Source organism: Eleutherodactylus coqui, chromosome 13 (assembly GCF_035609145.1).
Source record: "Eleutherodactylus coqui strain aEleCoq1 chromosome 13, aEleCoq1.hap1, whole genome shotgun sequence".
Classification (NCBI taxonomy): Eukaryota; Metazoa; Chordata; class Amphibia; order Anura; family Eleutherodactylidae; genus Eleutherodactylus; species Eleutherodactylus coqui.
The window spans coordinates 40,265,710-40,289,246 of record NC_089849.1 but is presented as its reverse complement, the minus strand read 5'-3'; the positions used below and the strand labels follow the sequence as shown (position 1 = coordinate 40,289,246).

Genomic DNA, 23,537 nt, shown 5'->3' with positions numbered 1-23,537 from the left:
AAATGATCATGATCAAAAACAGATGGTCGATCACAAGCAACATTAGGCTCAGTTCACACAGTAGATTTCGCATCAGACTTGACATGGAATTTGTACCAATTCTGCAGCAAAATCCATGCAAATAAGTTTCCCATTCATCTTAAAGGTATTGTGTCACCAGGTTCAGGAAGTTTGTCAAGGAACTCGGCTCCGAGTCATGGAGGTGGGCCGTCCTGACATCACCCCGCCCACAGCATGCAGAGTGACAGTTCCCTCCCTATACACATGATGTGGGCGGGGAGAGGCCAGCATGGCCCACCTCCATGACTCAGAGCTGAGCTCCAAGTCAAACTTGATGAACCCGGCTCCGGGTTCTTTATGGGAATCTGTGCAATGACTTGTTGTATGACTGGGTTCGTGTACTGTATATAAAGCCTCAGTGATTGGCTGACGAAATAATATGGAAGAGTTTTTTCTAAAATTGGCATTTCTTGCTCAGACCTAAGGAAGTTGAAGTAAGATGTGCCTAATTTATTAAGGGATGCACACCTATTAATAACTTTAGCATATTTTTGGCAGTCCGAGCAGGTGTAGATTTGCGCTATAATTTACGCCAATTTCTGACATCCATCGCAATACATTTGTCGAACAGACTGTGGCCCCTACCATCTAATATCTCTTCATTCGAAAAGTGTTTAGAGAAGCTGAAAGTTGCAACTTTTTGTTCAAACTTAGTGCGCCAAAATGTGCAACTTTTATTGTGTGCCTAAAAAGGCATGCCTTGTCTGCAGAGCTTGCAATCTGTACAATTACTTGGACTTATCTCTCTGATTGCTCATCTCTCCAAGTCTTGTGAATTGTGTGTGTGTATTATAATGGACAAGACCAGTAATGTGATGCATCCCAGACTAATATCCCAGTAGTCAAGAGTGCAAAGGGGTCACGGAAGGAGTGGTCAGTGCATTTCAAAATATGCAGTTAGGGGGGTGGGAAAGTCTGTGATGTCATCAGCTGGGAGAAGGAGCTGGTTGGGTCACTTGGAGGTGAGGACAGAGGTTCAGGGAGAGGTCATATGCATGATATTAGGCAAATGAAGGGGGTAGTGATGGAAAGGCATTTAGATCATTGCTTGCTCCTAAACAATGCACATGAGGTTGGGATTTGGGAAGGACAGGCCTTTGTTGGGACTGACTGGTGTGTCACTACAGGCAGGGAATAGGTTAAGAGTTAGGAGGGGGGGTTGGGGGTGTTGACTTCCAGGGCTCAGCTGCCTTCAGTCCATCAGAATGGAAAAGGGAGGGGGGAAGAGACAGCAGTGAAGTCTGCAGCACCGAGCAGTGCATATGTGACTCTACAATCCCAGAGACAGGAATCCCCAGTACTAGGAGGAACAGCAGGATCTGCACACCACAGCACCTAACCACTCATTGACATTCCCAAATGAGGTCCAGGATCCCCCGTCTTCTCTCCGCAATTCAGTATCCAGCCTGACTTCATTATCTGGGATCTCCCTCTACTACACAGCCTGGTTCTTCTCACATCAGGAAGCTTCTTCAGTTCTTCGAACCGGTCACCAACCTCCATTCTGCAGAATACGAACAGATTTCAATAAACCCCTCCGGGAGATCCGACCTACCATTGCATCCGAAACCTTGTATTTACATCCAGGATTGCACCTATTGAGGATTTCCCTTCTCCCGCAGCTGGCGTGCTTTAAATAAAGACAGCATCACGAGGAGATTCCTAAGCGTCTAAATCTAGGAACCCTGCATCGAAATGCATCGCCTTTTCCCATAACGTTTGGTTATCCCCAAATCCATATGTAATCTCTCCTTTGAGGACGGCAATCTTTACCGGAGAATTAGATGGACACCCATTTGCTCTAAAGAGATTTTCCCTTATTTAAGACTTTCTATTTAGGCGTGAGCCGACCATGCCAGGCAACCCTTTTAATCCACAACCACTCTCCCTAATTGACCTACCCCTCCTGTTCTTGCTAATGGAGTAGATTCCCGGCTCTTAAGGATTTCCGAGGATTCCATGCCATCAAGACACAAGAGAGAAAACTGATACGAGAGGGTCTACCGGCGAATGCATCGAAATCTGTCATATGGAGCTGGATAGAGGGAATTTTTGATTACATTAGGCAACCGGAAAAGGTTGTATGTAGGCCCAGTCTACCTCTATCTCCAGGGGTTTGGGTTTTAAACTTTGCACTATGTCCCTCCCCCCTCTCCAGCCATTTGATGGAATCCATGCAGAGAGTTAGAGGAATCTCCCATCAGATATTACCTCTGGATCTGTCTGCAGAAGCTCAACCCTACTCTTCCACTCACTGCTTTGACAAACCCCATATGCTATTCCGCTGAGATTTCTCCTAAATCCTCTTAATCCTATAATTATTGTACACTATATATGATATTTTTGTTTGTTTTTTTAAATATTTTTGGGGATTTTTTTCCAAAAAAAAAATATTTACAACATTTCATATATATATTTTTAAAATACATTTATGATCTTCCGGTGGCTTTATTTACAATGTATGAAAACGTGGATGTACCAGGGTTGGGTACCAGCCCGACGCACTATCACATGATGGATTTCTATGCACAGAACAGGGCCTGTATCATGCCTGATAAAGGAATTGGGGCAATTCATCCTTTCGGGACTCCAATCCGGAACCAGCACTGGAGCCATTCCAACCATTGTACGTAGGTGGAAAAAAAATAGATGCTGTTCCTTTTATAAAGCTTGACCTAGATCCTTAAATACGGGATAAAAGGCTGTTTGCACTGGTTCTAAATGCGTTTCTTTTCCATACATGGTACATATGTGTTTAGATTTATTCTTATTTATATGTATTTGTTTTTTTTTCCATTTTTTTTATTTTTTTGTGCTTTTCATAGGCTTTAGAAAAATTGTGGATTAAGTCGTAATGTTTTAGAATAGACTATAAAATGAAGTTTTCGTTTTATTGTGTTTTTTTTTACAGGTCCGGTGTTGTTCTAGCTTTCTTTGTACTTTATAAACTCGTTTTTGCTTGTAGGCTTATTTATGTTGGCCATGGGGTCATAAAGGTATCCGGTACTCAGTGTCTATATGTGATATATCCCTTTTTATTGCATGATATATACTGTGGGCCCACATTAGGTGAACAATAAGTAATTGCTTTTTAGATGTTTTTGGAACCTAAGAATTTATGTTTATTTTTGATTATTTAGTCCTTTTCAACCACCGGTTCATCCCCTCCCACCAACGCTATTGTAGTATCTCTCTCGTCTACAGTACGATAGCACTTTTTCCTGGTCGTTCTTGACAATAGGGCCATTATGCTAGAAAGAAATAAAAGACATTCTCAGCCTCACTAAACAGGCTCGTAGCCCAGGGTTTTAGATGATAGCACAATTCTTCCTCTTGTGTAAGTGTAGCCATTCTCTCTTTTGGGGCCTGGGTAAAATTCACTTTAATAAGGATCCCTCACTCCAGCTCTGGAGAGAAGTGAAGATATTTCTCTTCTGTAATCCTATTTGGAAGATGAGCTTATACTGTTGGCTGCGGGCTTAACCCTTTCACTCCCGGAGGCTTTTATTTTGAAAGCTAATTTTTGGGTGTATGTGGTTTTGCTGATTTTTAGCCGCTATATAGATGATTTGCTAATCTATTTTATGGTTAAAAAAAAATGCTTATAAAATGTAAAGATTATTTTTAATTCTTTCACATTAGCTCAATATCCTCTAATTCCCTAATATACATCATTAGAAAAAGTAGTGCATGTTGATGGTCTGCTGAAATGTTGTTACTGTTTTTGGCTCATGCACCACCTATACTACTTGTATTCGATTTCTATGATATTGCTGATTGGACGTTATCCTCGGCACATAGGATCCTGCAAAAAAAAGGCGTCGCACAATAACTTTTCTACAAAAGTTTTGTTCCCACAGGAACACGTCGATGCACCTACAAAAATGTTGGGTCGCTGGAATGTTTGATTTTGTTTTCTTATTTTGACACTCTCGCAACCTAGGAGACTTTCATAGATGTCCAAGATAAAATGGATATTCTAGCAGGATGCTAGCACCCTACTACCAATGGATAGCAAGGAACTAGGGTTGGGCAGCTTGGATCCTCGGGAGATAAGCGGCCACAAAGAAGCTATTGTGCCGCTTATCTTCATCACTCCTGAGCTGAACTAGCATATTTATATGGGGATCAGGGAAGATAATGGGCTAGAAACCAATTATTTAGCCGACAGCGGAGGGCCAATTTGCACTTCCTGTAGCTTTTTATATTGTGAAAAGTTTTTTTGTTTTTTTTTTTCTTTCACTTTTGTTAGCAGTTTGTAAGTTTTTTTTGCTTTTTTCCTATGGTTGCACTATGTGTTTAACTTTTCTTGGCTATGGAGGGAATTTCTTATCAACTAGTTTGGAGTAGTATAATTTTTTTTTGTATGGGGTAGTTGTGTGTTTGCGAGGAGGGTAGTACCTACCTTGCAGGTGGTAGATGCAAGTGATTTATCTTAGCTTCTTATCTTCTCTCTATTTGCCAAAGGAGGGGCAGGTCTCTATCAGCAGCATATAAAGCTAGTATTTATTGACCCCCCACAGTCTGTACACAGAGGAGCCAAGAGATCAGAGGGGAAACACTGGGTTCAATGACACCTCCCCCGCCACTTTCTGCACACTCGCCTGTGGGTGGGTGTTTAGTATGGGGCATGTGTTCCTTAACAATGGGCTTTGCATTCCTGGAAAGTGTTTGTTTATGATCAAGGAGATACAAAGAAAATCCCCAAATTCTTCTTTCTAGCCATTAATCGACTCTTAGAATTTTAGCGGTTAATTAATGTTCTTCTTCTGTAGATATACAGCAGCGATACATAATGGCATCTATAGAGTGCAAACCCGTCTCTGTAGAAATGGGCTTGCTAATAGAAGGTATGGAAATGCACATAGTGGTGGTCACTATGTGTAAAACCTCCAGAAAAAAAAACTAATTTCTTGAATCTCATTCATAATAGCTGCCATTTATAAATTTATGGCAGAAGTAATGCGGTACTAATACGGTTTCCACCGATTGCAGGGCATATCCATTGTTGTGCAGCCTGGATGAGGCCTGCAACGTGCGAGGAACACAGCCAATATGAAATGTCGAGGTGAACATAGAAGCCCCATCTTCTTTCCCAACTACATTATTAGGCTCCCCTTCTCCACAAAGGAAGGGGGGATCAGGGAGCAAGGTCATGTCAACCTTCTCCCCTAATGAGGATTGGGGTGTGGGGCAAAAGAGTTTCAGGCCTGTCTGTCCTAGGATGGGTAGATGGGTAGATGTGTAGCGGTGCGTTCACATGGGGCAAAAATTCACACGTTTTACAGAAATCTCATGCATTTCTGCATTCATGCGGCATGTTGGTTTATGCTTTGGTTGCGGATTTTCCGCATGGACTTCAACGGAGAAGTCAAAATCCGCTGCAAACCCAAATTGTTGGTGATTTTGTCTTGGACTACTTTCAGATCCATAGCAAAATCCACATGTTGTAAAATATTTTTTTTTAAAAGGGTATAAAGAAATAAAAAAGGACTCCCCTTCTGCATCTTCTCACTGCTCCACTGTCTGCTGGAGATGCTAGCCTGCACCCTGCTGATCTCTCCTGGCCTCCAGTAATGAGGGATCATATGGACATGTGACCGCTGCAGCAGTCACATGGGTTGTAATGTCATCACTCGAAGCCAGGAGAGACCTTTGGGGCAGGTAAGTTTTTTTTTTTTTGTTTTTTTTTTTCTCCCTCTCCCTCTTTTTTTTTTTGGAGTCTCCTACAAAATGATGTAGATTGGCTATGGAAAATCGTCCGGATTTTCTGCAGCAAAATCTGCCCTATGTGAGCGTACCCTTTAAATGAGTCTCCCAGGTTTTGTGAACTGCTCTGCAGACCTGCAGATTTTTAGAGATAACACGCGTGTGTGCTATAAGGTGCTGGGAAGTATGACTGGAATGTTCCTTGTACTGACATAAAAGGCGCTTCTACGTAAAATGCGTGGGAGGGGAATCCACCGCGGATGACATAAATTAGCCTGTTTCACTTTGCACTTATCACACGTGCATTCAGGTGTTCTGCAGAATATTCCTGGAGTGATTCTTGAAAATCGTGAGATTGTGTAATTTGTAAGTCTCCGCTCGTTATTTCTGCTTCCTTCAGTTGTATAATATTATGCTGGCTTCATTCTAATCTAGTACATAAAAAAAACAACCAAAGGTGATGACTATCTGCAATCACAGGAGTAAAGTTGCATCCTGCGGCGGTGAAGATGCAAATAGTTTTAGTCTGATTTCCTTTGGCAAGTAAAATGTAACCACACCCCCCATTGGCGCTTGCCAAGCAATAAAACAATGCTGTATATTCCCATACACCAATACGTGGTCCCACTCCACGTTCTTGGAGGACCCAACATATTTATGCCCATTGATTTTAATGGGAACCTCATAATACTTAATTTTCCCTGTGGGGGCGCTGCAGCGAAATCAAATGCTTGTTACTGAGTTCAGCTTAGTCCGCTTTCACACGGCCGAGAAAATCACGCAACGCACAAGTGTCGCGTGAACATGAACACCATTCTTTTAAACGGGGTCATATACATAAGTGAAAAAATCGGGGCTTTTCCCTTCCTTGGGCGTTTCCTCATTGTTTTCAATGGGGCAGGGAAAAGCATGGCACGGCGTGTGAGGTACAATGCGATGCGAGGTTTCCCATTGAAAGCAATGGGAAACACTTGCCGATCCTCAGCTACTTCCCTGAAGCAATGCAAGACATTTGACACAAAAACACCTCAAATGTATGAAATCAAATTTAAAGACACACCTCCCCTTTTAGATAACCGGCGTCGCTTATTGGCTACTTCTTGCCCACGTTTGTGTTCGTTTTTCTTGCTGCCTTGTATATTTTTAGCCATGACTTTCTACCCGTACACCGCTGTTTTCTTCTTGTTGCCCGGAGTTACCCCAGTGTTCACTTGTAGACACAATTGTTTCCAAGGCAGCGGAAACGTATCTCATCTCTGATCAACGATCATAAACAACTCCGCCACATGATGTTAATATCAGCCTAAAAATAACCGAAGAGGCAAAGAAAACAAGACAAAAATGATTTAAGGTGGTTTTGCACAAAACGATTATCGTAAAAAAAATCGCTAGATTGTTCAAATTTGACCGGCAATCGTTTAGTGTAAACGCAACCGACGATCCAACAGTCAGCGATAATTCGTTTGCTTATCATTCATTTCTCCAGTCCACACCGACAAGAGGCGGGACATGGAATCCCCATTCTTGGGATCAGTGGGGTCTTAGCAGTGAGAGCTCCACCTATCCTATGGGTAGGTAGTAGGTTTATTGCGGTACAACCCCTTTAACAGTCCCCTATGGTTCTACCGAATAAACATATAGCACTCTGCACCTTGCGGTGATCTAATTTTGGTTCAGTATTCCAGGAGGGTGGGGATGAGTGTCTAGGGGTGCCCATACGCCTTCAATAGATGTTGGCCAGTGGCTATTTCCCCCATACACGTCAACATTCAGTGTGGCCAACTGTTCATGAGTTTTCAATGGGTTAAAGGAGGTAAGCCGCTGCTAGAAAACTCTTGCAGTGGCTTATCTTTGGGGGAACAGAATAAAACACTGAATTTCACCTTGTCCATTTCTTCTTCCCTTCTACATCATCTGTCGGGAGAGAGTCGCGACGCCCCCATACACATGTGATAGTTCTCGGCTGGACCGGATGACTATTCTCTAATGTGTGTAGGGGGCCTAACATATTGGGTCCGTCATACAAACTGTTTAATATAGGTGTAGTACGCATGTCTGACTACAATAGCTTTATGCCTTGTGCAAAGCTTGTATGGCAGCAGACCGAGGCTCTGCAAGTTTTATGGTGCATCCATCAGGCTCTGTATTCTCCTATATAAGAAATGAGAAGACCGCCTCCATAATCCGACATGTAATGGAACACGTATGAATCTTTGTGCTTCACTTGATTCTGGAGGTCCAGTACTGGTCTATAGATCCCTGTATGCACCATATTTGGATTAACATACAATATGGCCATGTACATGAGCCCTGGGTGCAAAAGGACTGACAGCTCGGCTTAACATGAACATTGATAGTACATACATGGGTAGCTTGTTGGTATAAGACTTACTTACATGGGTAGTTTGTTGGTATAGGACTTATTAACATGGGTAGTTTGTTGGTATAGGACTTACATGGGTAGTTTGTTGGTATAGGACTAACTTACATGGGTAGGTTGTTGGTATAAGACTTACATGGGTAGTTTGTTGGTATAGGACTTACATGGGTAGTTTGTTGGTATAGGACTTACATGGGTAGTTTGTTGGTATAGGATTTACATGGGTAGTTTGTTGGTATAGGATTTACATGGGTAGTTTGTTGGTATAGGACTTACATGGGTAGGTTGTTGGTATAGGACTTACATGGGTAGGTTGTTGGTATAGGACTTACATGGGTAGGTTGTTGGTATAGGACTTACATGGGTAGGTTGTTGGTATAGGATTTACTTACATGGGTAGGTTGTTGGTATAGGACTTACATGGGTAGTTTGTTGGTATAGGACTTACATGGGTAGTTTGTTGGTATAGGATTTACATGAGTAGTTTGTTGGTGTATGACTTACTTACATGGCTAGGTTGTTGGTACAGGACTTACATGGGTAGTTTGTTGGTATATGACTTACTTACATGTGTAGTTTATTGGTATAGGACTTAATTAAATGGGTAGTTTGTTGGTATAGGACTTAGTTAAATGGGTAGTTTGTTGGTATAGGACTTACTTACATGGGTAGTTTGTTGGTATAGGACTTACTTACATGGGTAGTTTGTTGGTATAGGACTTACTTACATGGGTAGTTTGTTGGTATAGGACTTACTTACATGGGTAGTTTGTTGGTATAGGACTTACTTACATGGGTAGTTTGTTGGTATAGGACTTTAGTTAAATGGGTAGTTTGTTGGTATAGGACTTACTTAAATGGGTAGTTTGTTGGTATAGGACTTACATGGGTAGTTTGTTGGTATATGACTTACTTACATGGGTAGTTTGTTGGTATAGGACTTACTTACATGGGTAGTTTGTTGGTATAGGATTTACTTACATGGGTAGTTTGTTGGTATAGGACTTACTTACATGGGTAGTTTGTTGGTGTAGGACTTACTTACATGGGTAGTTTGTTGGTATAGGACTTACTTACATGGGTAGTTTGTTGGTATAGGACTTTAGTTAAATGGGTAGTTTGTTGGTATAGGATTTACTTACATGGGTAGTTTGTTGGTATAGGACTTACTTACATGTGTAGTTTATTGGTATAGGACTTAATTAAATGGGTAGTTTGTTGGTATAGGACTTAGTTAAATGGGTAGTTTGTTGGTATAGGACTTACTTACATGGGTAGTTTGTTGGTATAGGACTTACTTACATGGGTAGTTTGTTGGTATAGGACTTACTTACATGGGTAGTTTGTTGGTATAGGACTTACTTACATGGGTAGTTTGTTGGTATAGGACTTACTTACATGGGTAGTTTGTTGGTATAGGACTTACTTACATGGGTAGTTTGTTGGTATAGGACTTACTTACATGGGTAGTTTGTTGGTATAGGACTTACATGGGTAGTTTGTTGGTATAGGACTTACTTACATGGGTAGTTTGTTGGTATAGGACTTACTTACATGGGTAGTTTGTTGGTATAGGATTTACTTACATGGGTAGTTTGTTGGTATAGGACTTACTTACATGGGTAGTTTGTTGGTATAGGACTTACTTACATGGGTAGTTTGTTGGTATAGGACTTACTTACATGGGTAGTTTGTTGGTATAGGACTTTAGTTAAATGGGTAGTTTGTTGGTATAGGATTTACTTACATGGGTAGTTTGTTGGTATAGGACTTACTTACATGTGTAGTTTATTGGTATAGGACTTAATTAAATGGGTAGTTTGTTGATATAGGACTTAGTTAAATGGGTAGTTTGTTGGTATAGGACTTACATGGGTAGTTTGTTGGTATATGACTTACTTACATGGGTAGTTTGTTGGTATAGGACTTACTTACATGGGTAGTTTGTTGGTATAGGATTTACTTACATGGGTAGTTTGTTGGTATAGGACTTACTTACATGGGTAGTTTGTTGGTATAGGACTTACTTACATGGGTAGTTTGTTGGTATAGGACTTACTTACATGGGTAGTTTGTTGGTATAGGACTTTAGTTAAATGGGTAGTTTGTTGGTATAGGACTTACTTACATGGGTAGTTTGTTGGTATAGGACTTTAGTTAAATGGGTAGTTTGTTGGTATAGGATTTACTTACATGGGTAGTTTGTTGGTAAAGGACTTACTTACATGTGTAGTTTATTGGTATAGGACTTAATTAAATGGGTAGTTTGTTGATATAGGACTTAGTTAAATGGGTAGTTTGTTGGTATAGGACTTACTTACATGGGTAGTTTGTTGGTATAGGACTTACTTACATGGGTAGTTTGTTGGTATAGGACTTACTTACATGGGTAGTTTGTTGGTATAGGACTTACTTACATGGGTAGTTTGTTGGTATAGAACTTACTTACATGGGTAGTTTGTTGGTATAGGACTTACTTACATGGGTAGTTTGTTGGTATAGGACTTTAGTTAAATGGGTAGTTTGTTGGTATAGGACTTACTTACATGTGTAGTTTATTGGTATAGGACTTAATTAAATGGGTAGTTTGTTGATATAGGACTTAGTTAAATGGGTAGTTTGTTGGTATAGGACTTACTTACATGGGTAGTTTGTTGGTATAGGACTTACTTACATGGGTAGTTTGTTGGTATAGGACTTACTTACATGGGTAGTTTGTTGGTATAGGACTTACTTACATGGGTAGTTTGTTGGTATAGGACTTACTTACATGGGTAGTTTGTTGGTATAGGACTTACTTACATGGGTAGTTTGTTGGTATAGGACTTACTTACATGGGTAGTTTGTTGGTATAGGACTTTAGTTAAATGGGTAGTTTGTTGGTATAGGACTTACTTACATGGGTAGTTTGTTGGTATAGGACTTACTTACATGGGTAGTTTGTTGGTATAGGATTTACTTACATGGGTAGTTTGTTGGTATAAGACTTACTTACATGGGTAGTTTGTTGGTATAGCACTTACTTACATGGGTAGTTTGTTGGTATAGGACTTACTTACATGGGTAGTTTGTTGGTATAGGACTTACTTACATGGGTAGTTTGTTGGTATAGGACTTACTTACATGGGTAGTTTGTTGGTATAGGACTTACTTACATGGGTAGTTTGTTGGTATAGGACTTACTTACATGGGTAGTTTGTTGGTATAGGACTTACTTACATGGGTAGTTTGGTATAGGACTTTAGTTAAATGGGTAGTTTGTTGGTATAGGATTTACTTACATGGGTAGTTTGTTGGTATAGGACTTACTTACATGGGTAGTTTGTTGGTATAGGATTTACTTACATGGGTAGTTGGTATAGGACTTACTTACATGGGTAGTTTGTTGGTATAGGACTTACTTACATGGGTAGTTTGTTGGTATAGGACTTACTTACATGGGTAGTTTGTTGGTATAGGACTTACTTACATGGGTAGTTTGTTGGTATAGGACTTACTTACATGGGTAGTTTATTGGTATAGGATTTACTTACATGGGTAGTTTGTTGGTGTAGGACTTACTTACATGGGTAGTTTGTTGGTGTAGGACTAACTTACATGGGTGGTTTGTTGGTGTAGGACTACTTACATGGGTAGTTTGTTGGTGTAGGACTTAGTTACATGGGTAGTTTGTTGGTATAGGATTTACTTACATGGGTAGTTTGTTGGTATAGGACTTACTTACATGGGTAGTTTATTGGTATAGGATTTACTTACATGGGTAGTTGGTATAGGACTTACTTACATGGGTAGTTTGTTGGTGTAGGACTTACTTACATGGGTAGTTTGTTGGTGTAGGACTTACTTACATGGGTGGTTTGTTGGTGTAGGACTTACTTACATGGGTGGTTTGTTGGTGTAGGACTACTTACATGGGTAGTTTGTTGGTGTAGGACTTAGTTACATGGGTAGTTTGTTGGTGTAGGACTTAGTTACATGGGTAGTTTGTTGGTGTAGGACTTGGATATAGGCCACAAGACCAACATTTTTACACTCCTTGTGCAACCTAGGTTCCCCCACCTTAGATGTGAAGGTTGATATTCCTGGAGCAATTTAACTCCATGTTTTCCATCCATCTTAGTGGTCATTTTGATGTTGTCCCCTCTCCAGGGCTCGCTTGCACTATATACGGAATATATGCTATATGTATATAGGTTGCTTAGTTTTCGGTCTGGTGGTGTGGTTGGAGCATGTGACCTTTTTGATAGGATTAGCAGTGATTAGCACAGTACAAACAGACTCTGCAGACTCAGAGTTTATATGTGCAGAGTAGAAAAATTGTACTCTTTGGTGTCCCTGAGCCGCATGTCCAGTTCTTCCCAGTCCCGGCCCCACCATTACCACCTTTTTCCTTCCTTTTGTAATGCGGGATCTTCTCCTCCCAGGCATAGATAACACAGGAATCTGTGGCCTCTGACCTTCTGTACTTATCTAGATGAGCATTAAAGGGAGGAGGTGGCAGATAGAACTAGAACAGGAGACGAAAGTTATATAACCCAGCAAATCACTGCCCTATCCTAGTAAAACCATAACAACCCAAAGCCCGTAGCTCTTGCACATAGTATAAAACTGCCTGTAGATGTAAAGAGTATCTGAAAAGTTTCTGAATGTATCATTTTTAGCGTAATTACTGTTAACGAGTCTAACAACAGATTGTTAAAGTTACGGAACAATTGTTCAGTCTATGGTCACTTTTAAAGGGGGTGTCCAGTTGTAACTATTTATGGCCAATCCATAGGATAGAGCATCAATAACTGATCAACAGGGTTCTGCCGCCCAAGATTCCTACCAATTAGCTGTGCTCTGTGCCTTTGTGCTAACGCACTGAGCTGATTTTTAGTGTGCAGCTCCGTTCTCACTTCAGTGGCGAGGCTTAGTATTACTGGCAACGTTTCCATTCATTTCAATGGGAATTTTGCCTGTTATACCAATCCTGGCCACTGCAGTGGAAACGGAGCTGTCTGTCATCTGCAGAAATTGGCTCAGTGAACAAGCACATTGGCCTGGCAAATAGCTGAGCTGCAGGGGGGGAAAGAGTGGACCCCCATATGTCCACTATCAATGACCTATCCTACGATGGCCTTCAGCAGTTTACAACTGGAGAGTCCCTTTAAATCATTTTGCCGGTATTTATCAATTGTTTTCTCCCCATAATCCTCTCCTACTTGGCTTTGCCATGTTGGATGGCCATGCTACCTCTATTAAGGAACAAGGCATCATGTATATGGTAAAGCAGATATATGGAGCCTGTATGTTCGAAGACACAGTCTCTCCACTGCTGTAGTGCTACCACATGGTGCTATGGTGCATGGTACAGAACATGGATATTTTTCCTAATGGAGCATGCCACAATTTCTATTGCTGCTGGATTCTGTATGAAATCAGAGGCATCATACAAAAGTACACTATTGACTTCTATGGGTGCCATATTATGGCTCTGTACAATACAGAGGTTGTGTGGTGCCATAATACGCCAGTATGAAAAAGCTCTAACCCTATTGATTCTTCTCTCATGAGACACAAGGTCTACTAGTGCCTATGAAAGCATGCCAGGATTTGAATTTTGAAGGGTCCCAACGACTCTTTTCTGATAGACAGAAGCCCTGTAGGGGGCAGAAGATGGGCATGGTTGTGTCTGACTCTTAGTTGTCCTTATAGGTTTCTGTATTCTTTGTCGCATCATCATTCGCTTTTTGGCAACCAAACCACCTGTACAAGGCGTAGCATTGCACTAGATTACTTATGAAGGGTCGGTGATCCAGGGATTAGTCTGACTGCCAGATTGGAGTCAGGAAATATTTTTTTTCCCCCTAAAATGAAGAAAATTGGCTTCTACCTCATTGTTTGTTTTTTTTTACCTTTCTCTGAATCAACATTGCAGGATAATAGACAGAACTGGTGGTGGTGATGGTGGTGGTGGTGGTGGGGGGCGTATGTCTTTTTTTTTTTTTTTTTGTAGCCTTACATACTATATTAATTTGAAGAACGAGCACAGCTCCTAAATTGCTATCATATTGTTTTAAGTTACTGACAGCCGCTTACTGACCAGCCCGATGACCACTTGCAGTTTATTAGGATTGTTAGGACCCCCATCGACCATGTTTATCTATTGGATATTTCATCTTTCTAGGTTGCATCACAGTAAAGTTGGCCATACACCTGCTCGTCCGACAGCCATTTCTCCCGAATGCGGAAAAGAGGAATAAGCCTCTGTTATCAACTTCTCTCCTGTGGACATAATGGATTGGATATTTTACCTGATCCCTCTCTCATGGACAACGGACCTAGTTGGGTGAAATTGGCTAGTTTAGACAACTTCTATCTAGTGTATGGCCACCTTCACACTACAATGGCGCCATGAGGCAGGTCGTCTGTATTTGATTACCAGTAAACGCTTGTCTGCATGCATTAGGGAGCCTTCACATAGCAGGGTTTTGTTTGTACATGCCATGGGATTCCATTTGGGGGATCCGCCACAGGTGCCGAAAACAGCATTGTGACAGAAGTCTCCAACGGAACCATTCTCGGTCATTAGCGAATGCGCCCGACAGTTTCTCTGTGCAAAGCTCCCCTTGATTGCTGGCTACTCAGTTTATTTACATTGACCAGTTATCACCACGATCTGTGCGCTTTCAGGCGACCATAACAATAATTGATCATTGTGAATGGAGGATAGGATAATCAATAAAACCATCAAACATAGCTGATCTTCATTGTTTGGGGACATATTTCCATTTCTTGTGTTTGTTCCATGGCCCTAATGATTAGCATCAATTTATTTGTATCTATTACAAACTTTAAGTTAGCCATGCACTTCAGTCAACCAACAGCAACAACTACCAACCCTTCCACCTCATATACATGCATGTCACCTCAGTAGAGCATGCGTCGGCAATGGGAAGAGAGGAGTAAAGGTCCTTTTTATGCTTAGGATTATTGGGACCAAGTGTTCCTCTAAATGAATGGTTTGGCATTTTAAAGGGACCAATGATCAGATGAAAAACAGGACAAATGCTCATTCATTGGTTGATCACTTTCATTGAAACGCTCCCTGATCGGCTGTACGTATCCGGTGTGAACACGGAGATATATAGCTGGCCTATGGAGATGAATGATCCTAGTTGTGATCATTTTTACCCAAAAGCTGGTTTTCGGTCCATGTAAAAGAAAATGAAATGAGTATCGATTGACGTGCATCAACAGTTTTCAACCTGATGCAATGAGCGTTGACTGACACACGTTGATCGGCACTCATTACATTGGGTTGACAACTTAACCCGTGTAAAAGGACCTTAAGCTGCTGTCAGACACCTCCGATGTTGTCAAAAAAAGGAACAGGCATGATAAAATCCAACATGCCCGACCTTCTGTTGCCTAAAATCTGCCATCGGCGGAGAGTCAAGACCCTCCCATACACATTAGATGGTTGGCTGGTTCCATCAGAAACGGCGGGCTCAGCAGCACTTGCCTAATTACGATAATAGCCACCTTACGATAATAACCGTATGGTTATGAAAAACAATCGTGATAAGAACAGAATTTCTCCCAGCAAGAAATGATCCACAAAACACCGGTTGTTTTCAGAATTCCTATTTTTCCTTCGTAAGAAGTCTGCTTAGAAAAAAAAAAAATCTGGCTTGTAAAAAGATAACCTCTGGCCTGGAGGCATTTAAATAATGAATTTGTCCGAATGTCTGGATCCATGCTGTCATCTTCCAGTGACATCCTGCTTCCTGAGGTCACGCTCTCATTGCTCTAATTTATAGCCAAAGACAGCTTTGTGCTAAAGGGAAAATGCTGTTGTGTGTTGGCTTTTTTTGCTGGATGGGATGGCGCTACTTCCTGTACCGCCAGATACATTCCTCTAATGTTATTTACTCTGAGATCAGGAGTATGGAGAGTCAAAGTGCAGCAGATATTAACTCAGAGACCAGCCTGTACACCGGCCATCAAAGGGCACGTGACATCAGTGCCTAAAGTGGTTTTGTGGCCCTTTTAAAATGCACTTGCCTCAGGGTAGGAAACGGGATTAAAAAATAGTCATTTCTCACTCTTCCACTGTGCCTCCGGTCTAGCACCACCAACCTGGTCCATAGTGAAGCAGGAAGCGATGACGTCACGGTCATCGCTCACATGACTGCTGCAGCCAGTCCCTGGCCTCAGCATGTGATCACTGAGGCTAGGGATTGGCTGCAGCAGTCATGTGAGCAACAAATGTGACCGTCGCTTCCTGCTTTAGTAGGGGCAAGTTGGTGCGCTCACACGTGGTGGATTTTGGTGCGACTCAATCTGCACCATTTGTTGCAGATTTTTGATGTGAATCCACAGATTTCACCCTCTCAATTGAGCGACGAACGTGACATCATCACTTCCTGTTTCAGCAGGGCCAGCTCCGTGGATTTGCGCATGGCGGATTTTGGCACAACTTCACACCACTTTGTACAAATTTTGACCATTTTGGATCTGCATCAGAAAATCTGCGCCAAATACACTACATGTGAACGCACCCTTAAGTGTTCTTTCCACTTGCAATTCTAGACTTCACCACTATGTAGAATAATGGAAGAAAAAAGGTGGAACAACCCCGATGAAAAAGAAACTGGCTGAGAGTGGAAGTAGGGAGCTTAGTTGCTGCGGTGAAATGGAAGAGTCTTCTTGTTTATGGAAGGTGCAGCTCACACTAGATGATGTTATACTCGATGGGTAACTGTATAGGACAACAAGTGGGGAAAAAGAAAAACTTATGGAGGGGTGAATGTGGCGCAACCTTCAGACATTCTTGAGCTTAGGTATTTTGCCAAAGATATCTTAGTTTATTATTAAAACCAGCTTGTATACACGTTTCGAGGTAGGGGAACCTCTTCTACAGTACTTGCTGGTGTTACACATCTAAAGATGCTGACTGTGTATCTGACACATTGCCTAAAGAACTCTGTGTCAGATACATGGTCAGCATCTTCAGATGTGTAACCCCAGCAAGTACTGAGGAAGAGGTTCCCATACCTCGAAACGTGTATACAAGCTGGTTTTAATAATCAACTGATAGCTTTTTGGCAAAATACCTAATCTCAAGAATTTCTATCATGTCTGAAGGTTGTGCCACATTCACCCCTCCATACGATAGTTTTTCTTTATCTACACTTCACCAATAGAGGCAGTTGTTTTTTATTGCATAGGACCCACTACAAGAGCACCACAACCATGGCGCCAGGGGCGTAGCTAAATGCTTATGGGCCTGGGTGCAAAAGTTTATCTTGGGGCCCACCAACTTCTCTTAAATCCTTAACGCAGAGGCGTAACTTGAAGCTCCTGGGCCCCAATGCAAAACCTGTAACAGGGCCCCCAACTATAATGCCTTATTCGTGGTACTGGGCTTCCTATATGGAGAAGAGAGACCTTTTGGGCTCCCTAAGGCTCCTGGGCCCGGGTGCAACCGCATCCCCTGTAGTTACGCCAGTGCATGGCGCAAAAAACATTTGAAATCCTATAAATTTGAAATATACCGTAAGGTACATGCATTTTGGATAAAAACAATAGCTGCTCCCCCCCCCCCCCCCCCCCCTCAACGAAATATATTTTTGGTGGTTTTAAATAACTTACTATAATAAAAAAGGGATCAGCAGGTTTAGCAAAATGGGGGAGATGTTCTCTGTTAGTTCATACAAGAGGCAGAACCAATTACCATCCATTGATTTTAATGGGCAAACTTTACTGCGCTGCTGTGATCAGACTGACTCCCTGCTACGAGATCTAAAGCACTGTAAAAGAGAGTCGTCTCGGCCAGACCAATCCAAACCTGCATGGCAGAGAGTCTGTGCCAGAAATAAGTTGTTATTCATGCTCAAACTATTTCTTGTTTATCTAGTGCGAGCGACAAAACGTTTTGTGCTTCGCTTGGGTAATAAAATTTGGGTTGAGTCCAGAATTCACTATTTCTACCGTGTTCTTCATGGAGTCCTGTGGGCAGCAGGAGGACGCATACTACAACCATATGAAAACTCCTGTGTCGTCGGCATTCAGCTCCGAGGCCCATCGGCCGCGCTGGTCGTGGTGGATGCCGCCATCTGTGCCGAGCGCCTGTGTTTTCATCTGCTCAGACAAATTCGCTTCCAGTTTGGCAAGTGCGACCATACCATGTGTACCGATTTGTGCGTGTATTTACATCCTATTAACCAGGAGCCTGAAGTATGACATAAGTCCTCGAGTCTTGGAAATTATTAGCAGCCATTATATCTGCCTGGGAAAGCTGGGAGACAACCAAAATGGTCGCCATCTCCGCTGCTACAGTTGTCCTCTAATGATTATAGACCCCTGAATGATAAATCTACTATGTTTTTGGCTAATTGTTCCATTTGTGAAGTCCCGATTAAGGTCTTGGTGAAGGGAATTTATATTTGTACTTTATATATCAGTGGCCGTGTATTGGCGTGTAATCCCCACGGCCGAACGTCTCTGTCTCAGGACAGAACCAAACAGCGCCGAACGGATCCTATTGACTATAATGGGACCTGTTCGATTTTCACTCAGCTGCCCGGCTTTTAGACTGAAAGTCCAAAAGCTGGAAAGTGGCTGGACCCCATTATAGTCGGTTCCATCTAGAAACTGCAACGTTCGGCCGCAGGGATTTTCCTTTTCTGCTCCCCGGCGCAGGTGTGAAGCCATCATAATACAGTTTTCCTTCTAGACCGTTTTGATAAATGAGACCCAATATTATTGTTGTTTTTTTCTTTAACTGCGTTTTCCCTCACTTTGGGCACATTCCTTCGGTTCATGACTTAACCCTTTGCAATCCAATTTTGGGTTCAGGGTTTCCTTGGGGGCTTTCTCTTTCTGCCATTTTACGATGGCGCCATCTGCTGGCCAGAGCCAGTGCTGCAGTATGGGACATACTGGAGAGGCCCCCCGACAACAAAGCAGCCAGTATTATAGAGTAAGAATACCCTGCTGGACATCTTAGGACATCGGAGCTGTACAGGCTTCAAATCAGAATGTCTTCAGACGTCAGACAGTGGATTGGAAAGGGTTAAATGTAACCTGCTGTGCTTTTTTTAATGCTTTCCCCCAAAACGCTTCTCTATAGAAAAAAGGCACGTCTGGAAAAAAAAACATATTTTAAAAAAAAAGAGCTGCTCAAAAACGTATGAAATTTATGGCTTTTTTTTGCAAGCCTCAAAAATACCACAAAAGAACTGCATGAAGGAGGCCTTGGCCGGTTTTGATCCTACGATGCGTTCAGCCTGTGTACATGTATGAATGTGTATGTGGGCCTGCGTGTATTTATACATATATATACACACAGATAAATACAATGGGGGTTACGGAAAAGTATCCCGGCAACGCATCCTTATAAGAGCTGTCTAGAAAAGAATCTGTCTTTGTTGCCCATAGCAACCAATCACAGCACAGCTTTCATTTCTTTCACTGCTGAGGTAAAATGAAAGCTACGCTGTGATTGGTTGCTAAGGGCAACAAAGACAGATCTTCTTTTAGGCAGCCTTCGTAAGAGTGCGGTGCTGCACTACTTTTCCGTGCAGAGAACATCAAGAAACTCTATGTTATACATTTAGAGTTTGGAGTGTTTTCCTCTCCATTTATGTCCAAAGCTAAATTCAGAATTCAGCGGACTTCCTATGACCCGGGAGAATGCTTGTTTTTTCGGGTGAATGCGAATAAGGAAAAAAAAAATGATAAAATAACCTAACATTGGTTAAAAAGGATTTAAAAGCATAAAAATTACAATTTTTCTAGAAATTTAAGCAATGAGTTAAGAATATTCCCCTTTTAGATGGTCACTCATCAGCGCTGGATGGTCTACATGTATAAAAACTAGTTTTACAAAATGGAGTAGTTGCCTGTAGCAACCAAGAGTCCTTCTGTTATTACTCCAGTGTAGCCGAAATAAAGGCAGCCATCTGATTGGCTGCACCACTTGTTTCCATCCATGACGCCTGGAGGTCGGGCGGCCACGATTTGGTCGCCATGTGTTTTGTGCTATTGATTAGATAGCAGTAAGTGCTGTCTCCTCCACTTATCTGACACTTCCTTGAAGTTCATTGAACGTAAGTTGAAGCTGCCTGTAATGGGGCCTGTCCTGCAGGAATTACTGTTTGCGGAGTTGTGTAAACATCCTATTACTCTTGTCCGAGGAATCTTGTTACGATGGTGCGCAGTTATTGCATTGATTACTGTTTATACCTGCCATTCATGACAACACATGTTACTTTTAGGCTAGGGTCAATACTGTCAGTATTCATCATTTAGATGGCCCGGCCTTGTCAGAACAGCCCAAAGCATGCTGTTTCACGAATAGAATGCAAGAACGACAGTGAAGACCGACACTTGTTCAGGCAAGGGATTCGAAGAAATGATATAGAGTGCCGACACAACAACATACACATAAGTGAGAGTATATACACGGTTCTACAATGCCGTGTATAGGCTGCAGTTCCATTTGTATATCATGTCACCTCCTCTGTCTGGTAAAGCCGTATTATGGGCCAATTGCTATAATGAGCTTGTGAGTGTAGGTTATACGTGCCGCACGTGTTGGTATTATGTAGCTTGAGTGACCTGAAAGTACCTGAATAATCCAACTAGAAGTTCGGGTATGTCCGTTAATTGGTAATTGCCATACGTCTGCTCTGCGTCCTGTCAGGAGTGAAGCAGATGGACAGTGTTATCTTACTACTGACATGGCGGAAGATAGAGATGGGTGCGGAGGCCATGAGCCCAGACCATCTCTGATGTATAAGACTGGGGTCTTCTTTGATCTTTAGCTAGGGGGGTCACCACCTTAGTCCATTTATTCCTATGGGTACTCAGGCCAGCTTGATATGAGCGTATGTGTGCTTGATATGAGTGAGTGCATGAGTGCTGCGTTTTTGCAGAACGAACGTTGCTTTTTTGCACATACATCAATTTATTTTACCGCGCGCGCAAAAGTTGTGCACCATTGTGTAAGCAAAAAATACGCACCGATGTGCCCAGCCATTGAATTGGTTAATTAAGTCTAATGAGTTCGCAGATTTTGCATGTGCAAATACTCCCGTGTGAAGTCTGCCTCAGTGTGCTGCCATAGGCTGTATGACGCGGCGCTATAGATATGTACTACCCTGCTAGCAATGTTTTCATAACTCTATAAGGGCTTTTACCCACTAGCGTTTTTTTTTTTTCGCTGCGATTTCGTTAAAAATTGCAAGTTTGCGTTGCTGCGATTTTTGTGCAATGCGATTTTAACATTAGAAAGTCCCATTGACATTTGGAAAAAAAACACAGCGTAATCGTGGCGGAAAAAAAGCCCTAACTCGGCATCGAATGGAGCAAACTGCATATTCTTCGGAAGCATGTAGAGCTATTCATTTATATAGCGCCTACATATTCCGCCGCATGGTACGGAGATTGCATGACCCCATACACTGCTTTGAGTGCTGTATGAAGGCTCGGTATGCTGTAACATGGAGGCCATACAGAGCAGTAATATGGCCGTGACGGCGAGCCCCTTACATTCTGTGTATAGGATCCGTAAAGGGGTATACCAAGATGGACTTTCATCATCTGCCCATAGGATAGATGGTAAAAGTCTGATCAGTTCAGGCTGCTGAGACCACCATAGATTCAGAGAACAGGGGTCCTGTGTGCCCCTTTTCTTCTCACTGTGAGCGCTCTGCACCCATTGGCAGCGACTTGGAGATTGGTTAGGGTGCCACCATACACAGTAGACTATAATTGCCTGAAGTTGCCAATTTCCCTCTGGGTATGGCGGTAACTCGGCTTTAGACATCATGCCCGACCCTTCGACAGATTAACGCTCTGCCAAATTGAATGTTCATGTGTTTTAGGAAGTCGGGAGAGGTACAGGGTGGGTCACGGAAATGTAGCCTAGCACCACACTCTTAGCACTCATTCACACATGCGTGAATAGAACCCATTGATTTCTTTTTTTTTTACATGTGTAAATATGCTGTGTGAACGTATCCCAAGAAAACATCTATGTTGCCTGTAGCAACCAATGACGGCGCAGCTTTCATTTTACCTCAGCAGTGTAAGAGATGAAAGCTGCGCTGTGATTGGTTGTTATGGGCAAAATAAACAGATTTTCTTTAAGCCAGATGCCGGCTACTTTTCCGTGGTCCAGCCTGTAGCTATCTGCCGAACACACGAACGGTCACCTTTACTCCTCGCTGAGAACACGTGTGCTCATAGACTAGTTGATCTGGCTAGTTTTACGTTTTTGTACCACAGAACAGCGCCACTCTTGTTCACTGGCCATGTCTAGTATTGCAACTCATTTAGCAAAAAGAGGAAAACTATAACCTCCCATACATTTATGGGATATCCTTCAAATGTATAAGCTGTCAGATTCGCCAGCGATGAACATTACTTGCATCTTTTACGCAATTATTGTCTGTAATCCTCGATTCTCTTCCTCGGTCGCTACTCGGACCCTTACCCCCGAAATGGCTGCATTGTATATAGCAGTGTCCGTATATGGCCACCGCGACTATATACCTAATTGTGTACATTCTACAAGTCACGCTCTACTCATCAATGCTGCGCTGGAGGGTGTCGGCCGTCACGGCTTCTTTTTTTAAGCAGGACTTTGAGAGATTAGGTAGTGACTCAGGATCAACTGACAATCGGGGCCGGGGTTATACGAGGACGTTAATATGATCCGCTGGGGGAGGGAGATGACGGGCACATTTCTGTATTGTGTTTTGTATAAATATCCTGGTGTATTGTGTGAGAGGTTCCTAGTACCCGCCTTGCATAATAACTGTTCCTGGAACTGTTCTAGTATTCCGATGTAGCAGAGCCGAGTTTGGAAGTTGTTGGTTGATGTCACAGTGCGGTTCTACTAGAGTGAGATGTAAATAATTCTGGCTTTATTGCGGCGATCGCTGCTCATAATGGCAGGAATATCCAATTTCAATGATATTATCATATTAATAGGCACATCATGGCACCAAAATATTAAGACGCAGTCTCTCGCCTGGGGGTTTAATGCCCCCGTGCCACTTACAAACAAGGACTGATGTGAATAGAGGCCATGGCGCCCTAGGGATATCTGTTTCCGTTTCCCCTGCACCTGCTTCTATGGATTCCGTCTAATCGCAGTATAATATTATTAGACTTGTCAGATGCTATTAACTCCACTTCACAATTAGCGCGGACAGTAATTAAGACCCATCCTCTGCCTCATCAGCGCTACCCCCAAGTTATAGGCTACATCAGAAAAATTGTTCCTTTGTTTCCATCTCTTTAATTGAGCCAGGCCTAGAGAGGAAGATCTGCGCGTTTGTTATCCATGTTGTCAAAAGTGGCGTCCTTTTAATTGTGGGAACGTATTCGC

At 42.2% G+C, this 23,537-nt stretch overlaps 1 protein-coding gene across 3 annotated transcripts in view; it reads left to right on the top strand.

Moving 5' to 3' along the window:
* The window catches only part of RARA (retinoic acid receptor alpha), a 119,791-nt gene that overhangs the window by 72,725 nt on the left and 23,529 nt on the right, over positions 1-23,537 (top strand). Inside the window, exon 1 of one of the 3 annotated variants that reach the window (XM_066587347.1) lies at positions 1,318-2,686. The exons of the other annotated variants lie outside the window; for them this stretch is intronic. Coding sequence (XP_066443444.1) covers positions 2,395-2,686 — 292 coding nt within the window. The 5' untranslated portion in view covers positions 1,318-2,394. Of the gene's footprint in view, positions 1-1,317; positions 2,687-23,537 lie in introns of those variants that run through there. 3 annotated transcript variants of the gene reach the window in all.